The sequence below is a fragment of the Symsagittifera roscoffensis genome, chromosome 6, assembly GCF_963678635.1.
Source record: "Symsagittifera roscoffensis chromosome 6, txSymRosc1.1, whole genome shotgun sequence".
In the NCBI taxonomy this organism is placed as follows: Eukaryota; Metazoa; Xenacoelomorpha; order Acoela; family Convolutidae; genus Symsagittifera; species Symsagittifera roscoffensis.
The window spans coordinates 39,136,963-39,143,531 of NC_087067.1; the positions used below are offsets into that span (position 1 = coordinate 39,136,963).

The window sequence follows — 6,569 nt, forward strand, 5'->3', positions numbered from 1 at the left end:
CTAATCATATTGCGTTTTTTCTTATTTCTTCACATTCCAGATTGTTCTTTCGATGAGCGACGCTCAATCGTTTATATGCTTCTCAAGGTCGTTTTTTTTTGCGTCTAAAACTTTCACGTGGTACCACAATAGCAGCCGAAATCGGTCAGGCTGTGATAGACCTAAAGCTGGAGGTCAAAAGAGAGGTCGTCTTCACATACTATCATTGCAATGACAGGGGATATAATACACGATCTGACGATCACGAAGTGAACGCCTTACCACTACGCTAAGTGCCTACGACCACTATGCTAAGTGCTTTAATATGATATATCACTCAACCCAGTCCGATGATTATGGTGCCTGATTCTGCGTGAAAAAAAAACAAACACTCGAATACAAAGTTTCTCAACTTTTCAATGGTCGGAACAATTAAAAAAAGATAATTTGTAAGATGAACACGTTCTACAAAAGTTAGATCTATATGAACAAAGCTTAAAATCTACCTGAAAAAAAGCGTAATGGAAAATATATCATTTTACATAAATAAATCAAATATTTGAACAAAAAATGACCTTAAATTTACAAAATCGAGTACAACTACCTTTCAATTAATCTATATGTTCCTCTCCTCAACATATCCAATGATATTTTGATCTTCGTCGAATCATTCAGTTTTTTCAATTGCACCTCCTGTTGGTTTATTCCCAAAATATTACAGAGCCCTTTTGTATTGCCTTCTATGTACACTTGCTGCCCTTTGAAAAATGTCGTATTGTTATAAATCAGATTTTTGTCTTCAAGGTACACATTGCTGCTCTTTTGTCCACCAGAACTGCTTGAATTTTCGGACTGGTGAGAATTTACGGTCACTTTTGATTCTGGCAAAGACTGGCTACCTTTGGCTGAAGATGAGGTGGCAGTGATCAAATGCGCTATTGCTGAGTTTTGCGATGTTGACTTGTACTTTCCTGAAATAATCAAAATTGTATCCCGCTGAAACTTCTTTTACATCCAAATCACCAGCGGATTTACAGCCAAATCACCAGCCCCCCCCCCCCATATTTTGAGAAAACCATTTTTGGCTGACTGACCGTAAAATTTTTCTAAAGGCGCATTTGGCGCCAAAATATACTTATTTTGAGGGTGGAGCGCGCGCCGAAAAAACGCAATTTTTTTGGTCAAAATTTTCCAAGAAAAATGCTTAAAAACGCCTTTTTTTGGCATGTGTTTTCAAAAAAAAACGGCGCAGAAAATTTGGCCAAATGGGGCCCTTTCAATGATTTGGGATAGCTCAGAAAACCAATTTGGCCGGCCTATAAAAAAGTCAACAAAACTTTCGAAGTTTTTTTTAAAAATCCGCCCCCCCCCCCTCCTCGAGAAAATCCTAGATCCGCGCCTGATCCAAATCAATGATAAATTATTTGAACAAGGAAAAATTTTTATCAAAAAGGAATCAACTATACCGCAAAAAGCCTTTAAAAAATTCCAAAAATTGCAAAAACAGCTGTCTCACCTTTCGTTGCCGCCATCAAATCATTCAAAATCTCGTCATCTGTCAATTTCACGTCTAATTCAGCCAACAACGAATCCACTCTAAATCCATTTTCTGTCAACTGGATACTATTCCCAGGTCCCTTCAGCCTTGCAAACTCCTCGTACTTCGCAGTCGGGTCTTCCTCCTTTTCCTGTTCGAGCAATCCATTAGCTAATGACGTCATTAAAGCTGCCTCGTGCATACTTTCGTCTAACTGTACGTGTGTTTTAGCTATAGTTGATACTACATGCGGTACTGAGATGTCGTTCAAACCCGACACTATTTCGGGTGAGATGTGACAAGCTGCTGCTTCGGCGTTGGCCTTTTTCCGTAGCTTTCGTGTGAGGACCTAAGAAAAATATAAGCGTTAGATTCATTCAAATTTATCTCGAATGAAGATCATAAAATCTAAACAGTGCAAAAATATTGATATCGTGCAAAAGTTAACTTAAATTTCTTTGAATTTTTGTATAATGTTATATTCACACAGAGGCGAAGCAAAGCTTATGCAGAAAAGATTCAAGCAACCTATAATTTCGATTGAACCCAAAAACTCATATTTGAAAGTCACAGATTCTCGAGTTCTCGAGAAAAGTTTCAAAAAGGGCCTAAAATCAAAATGGCATTTCCGAAGGCCATACTTTTTTGGGTTAAAAAAACTTGCGCGTACTCGAAAATGCAAAGAAGCTTTCTTCAACCTTTTCTTCGAATTGAACCCAAAATCTCATATGGCAGGGTATTTTTCGAGCTAATTAAAAAAATGCTCAAAAAAATCAAAAGTTTGACTTTTCCGAGGGCAACAAATTATGGTGTAAAAATTGTGAGTAAGACTAATGCAGGGGAGCTTTTCACTACCCGCTATGGGTTTAGTTTTTGAGAAAAGTCAAAAAGATTCAAAAACAGTAAAAAAAATCAACAGTTTGACTACTCCGAGGGCCAACACTTTTATAAAAAAAATTGGGCGTGTAGACACTTTTGCAGTGAAATTCCGTTCTTTACATTGAAACAAAAAAACTCAGAATTGGGAAAGTAGTTTTCAAAAAGATGGATCAAATATCCCCCCACAGACTTTTTCGAAGACTGTAGACAGATGGGTATAGTAAAAAGAAATTAGGGGAATATGCAGGCAAACAGGAGAGTATACAGTTTATCCACTGATCCCTTTTTTTGAAAGTCGGTAAAAGTTTCTGAAAAAAACTTTTTGGCAAAAAGTGAATAAATTTTCCAGAGCGACTCAAAAAACAAAAAATCAGTCCCATTCATTTTCACAAAATCTGTTTTTATCAAAGAAGAATTCTAGGCTATCATGCCAAGCATGGTATTTGAATTAGCAACCAAACAAAACTTACCAAACGAAACCAAGCCGACAATTACAAGAAAACAGTTGAGCTGAAAAAAATGATTGAAAAAAAACTTTTACACAGAGGCGAAGCTGAAATTTGCACCAGTTGCGATAAAAATATGAAGAGTATGATTAAAATCAGCTGGAAAATGAAAAATCGTTTTTCTCAATTAAAATTGCACAAAAAGGCCAAAATATCCGGAACAAAATTGCCTGCCTCATTAGAAACTCTACAAAAAGCTTTGAGACTGCTAAACAGAAGCCAAGTTTTCGATACAAGTCCTTTCTGCATTCTAGGCCAACATGCCATGCATGGTATTTGAATTAGCAACCAAACAAAACTTACCAAACGAAACCAAGCCGACAATTACAAGAAAACAGTTGAGCTGAAAAAAATGATTGAAAAAAATATTTTACACAGAGGCGAAGCTGAAATTTGCACCAGTTGCGATAAAAATATGAAGAGTATGATTAAAATCAGCTGGAAAATGAAAAATCGTTTTTCTCAATTAAAATTGCACAAAAAGGCCAAAATATCCGGAACAAAATTGCCTGCCTCATTAGAAACTCTACAAAAAGCTTTGAGACTGCTAAACAGAAGCCAAGTTTTCGAAACAAGTCGTTTCTGCGGAACTAAGCAGTCTAAAATAAGCAGACAGACAATAATCTAAATTAACCAAAATTTTCTATGAGCAAGAAAAACAGGTCTCAACTGCAATCGAACTCCCGGGCTCTGTCGTCTCAAGCTTTGTATTTACTTGGAATCAAGATGAACCATCGAGCTACGGGAACTAAGCCGACAAAATAAACAGACACGGTCTTTGAAAAGCTTTGCCGTCTCAAGCAGTTGTTTTACCTCTGCGCCAGATGAGCCGGATAAGTGATGGGATTTGAACTTATAATTACCAAGCGGTAACAAAGGCGAAAAAACCTGAGCATAAACCCCTCATGCCGAAAAGAAATTTAAAAAAAATCGAAACTTGTAAAAACCCCTTTTCCCCTCAAGGCACACACGGGCACAATTTTTTTTCCGGTCGTAACGAGACTCAATAAGAGGTCACTAAGTCAATATTAATTAAGCCGATAAAAAATGAAAAAAGTTTTCTAGAATCTTCCATTGCCGGACCGCATAGGGACCTTGCTGTTGACTTTAACGTGCCTTGCAGTTATTTCAAACATTTTCCTAATGGATTGCATACCTTTATCGATTGTCCATGTCTTTCTCAGTGCGAAACAACGAGTTTTTCCTTGACGAGATTGTCCTTTTTTCGCTCTTTGAAAGCTTAACTTTTGCGACTGGGTTGTTTTCCTAATCTACTTTGGTTATAAGAACCCATGTTTATCAGGCTAGTTATCCTAATCAATCTGGTTATAAGAACCCATGTTTACCAGGAACTACGCTTAGCTGCCTCATGTAATCTTTTTTATTAATTTTCAACGCCATCAAGTATTTCATTGAAGCTACTGGCTCCTAGATTTTTAAAAGTAGCCAACAATTACACTCTTCTGCTTGATGCAAAAGGCTAACTGTGCAAGAGACACTACAAATTTTGAATTCATTATGAACCAAGGTACCACTAGGAGTCCTGTGGAAAAAGTTGTTTGCGGGAAAAAAGTCTAGTACCCGATTGCAATACCCCCTGCATATCGCAAGGGTAAAAATTTCAAACCCTCCTAAAACTACAATGAACAACAATTGCAACTACTACTTTACTTGCATATAGCACAATATATCACTATTTTTTCAATTTTTCGAAGATTTTGATTCCAAAACGGGCTGAAATACTCAAAGTGAACTAACGTTACTCAAATAAAACTAAGTTTTAACGATTTAAATTAAGCTACTGTAAGCTTTTAAGCAGTTAAAATAAGACTGTTCGCTCGCTTAATTCGCTCGAAATAAGACGAAAAAATCCAAAATTTCAAACCGGTTTTTCGCGACACGGGGAAAATTTTTTTACGAAATTTTTTAACATGGTTTGAATCACGACTGCAAGGGATTTAATATGATATATCACTTAACCCAGTCCGATGATTATTTGAGGTACCTGGTTTTGCATGGAAAACAAAAAGAAAAAACTAAAACACACCCGAATACAAAGTTCTTCCCCATTTTCAATGGTCGGAACAACAATTCAAGACATATTTCTTCCAACTCGATCTCTCAGAATTGGCACAAAGAAAGACTTTCAAAAGAATTTTTTTTCCAATAGAAATCTAACCTGTCCGCAATTGTCATTGTTGCCCGTGGAGGCCATCAGATTATCCGGAAATTGACCTCCAGAGTGTCCGCTCTTCAGTCTGGCCTCGATCGCCTCCTTCTGCTTCTCCAGAGCAGTCAACATCTCAGTCAGAAGAGTCTGCTTTCTACTCTCTAATTCACTATTCAATTTCTCAACTTCGTTTTTGTGTTCCAGCTCATACTGAGTTACTTTTTCATCCTAAATCAAAACATCTCACATAATTAGCCGATCTAAACAACATTTTTTCAGATAAGTTTCGGTAAAACCCAAAAAACTGCACAAACACAGCCGAATTTGGCCCTAGAACATAAATAAATTTTGTCGAGCCCACTTGTAAAAGCAAAAGCATCAATCAGATAGATTGCAGACACAGACTCACTTTACGTACAATTCAAGTCCGCCCTAATTTGTCTGGAAGCAAATTTCATGCATGCTTTTTGAACAATTAAACTTGCAGAGATACTCACGTAGCTCTTTTTCTCGATTTTCACTTTCCGTCTCAGCTTTTTGTTAGCCTCCAGTTTTACTTTGTTCACTTCTGGGTGAACGCCATCTTCAATCATGTCAATTTCATTATCCACTTCATCTATCATCTGGCGGCACAAATATTTCGCCTGTTTCGCACATTCTGCTAAAGTTCCAATTCTTTTCATGTGCTCACTAACAGCCTCATCATCATCAGGATTTATAGGACTTTCCAAAAAATTGCGAAGATTGCTTTCAATATAGAAAGGGTAGCGAGTATCTTCGGGGATATTTGATTCATAAAGACAGGCCTCTGGTCCACAGAGATTCATGTCCATAATTTCTGAAAAGTTATGAGGAAAAGTGAAACGTATCTTATGCACTTAGTCCCATTAAGATTGTTTGCTATTAAGCCTGTAGGGGTATACAAACCAGCCAAAATTACATAATTAATTGCTTGTTTTAAGAATTACCCTCACAGCACCCAATTACAGGGTTGGTAGTTTCAAATTTTGCTAAGTTTTTTATTCAAATTTTGAAAAACCATAAAATTTGGTGAAGTTTTACATATATAAGTTCTTTGAAAAACTTTAAAAATGAACTAAACACGTCACATTTCGGAAATTTAAAACAAAGAGCATTTGCATTTGAACGCAAGATTTGCGACTCATGTGAGTACTGTCACATAACCCAACTACAGGGTTAGGAATTTACAATGGAGAAACTTTTCAAATCTAAGTTTTCTAAATATAAAACTTCAAAAACCATTAAAATATCATATTGGAGGCAAGATTCGCAACCCCTGACTGAGATTACTTTGACTGCCCTCAACTGAAGGGGTAGGAATTTCAAGTTTTTTTTTATAAAATTCAAATTCAATGTTCTGAATTTTGTTTTGAAAAAATAACAAAAAACGTCATATCTCACAAACTTCTAACATTTGAGCAGACTTATTTGAAGGCGAGATTCGCAACCCCTGAGAGTATTCTGACAGCCCCGCAAC

At 36.6% G+C, this 6,569-nt stretch overlaps 1 protein-coding gene across 1 annotated transcript; it reads right to left on the bottom strand.

The window, feature by feature from the left end:
• Positions 1 to 557: 557 nt before the first annotated feature.
• LOC134848128 (uncharacterized) lies at positions 558 to 5,905 on the bottom strand. The gene is made up of 4 exons (XM_063865483.1): positions 5,569 to 5,905; positions 5,081 to 5,299; positions 1,496 to 1,865; positions 558 to 950 (listed from the first exon to the last, which is right to left on the bottom strand). Exons 1-4 carry the CDS (start codon positions 5,902 to 5,904, stop codon positions 580 to 582), a joined length of 1,296 nt encoding a protein of 431 aa, XP_063721553.1. The 5' UTR covers position 5,905; the 3' UTR covers positions 558 to 579.
• Between the last annotated feature and the right edge of the window lie 664 nt (positions 5,906 to 6,569).

Excerpts from the sequence above, each read along its gene's own strand:
- LOC134848128 (XM_063865483.1), bottom strand. The coding sequence starts at position 5,904 with ATGGACATGAATCTCTGTGGACCAGAGGCCTGTCTTTATGAATCAAAT. Across the intron at positions 5,300-5,568 it reads AAATCGAGAAAAAGAGCTAC|GATGAAAAAGTAACTCAGTA; the intron begins GTGAGTATCTCT and ends GTTTTGATTTAG. Across the intron at positions 951-1,495 it reads TTTGATGGCGGCAACGAAAG|GAAAGTACAAGTCAACATCG; the intron begins GTGAGACAGCTG and ends TGATTATTTCAG.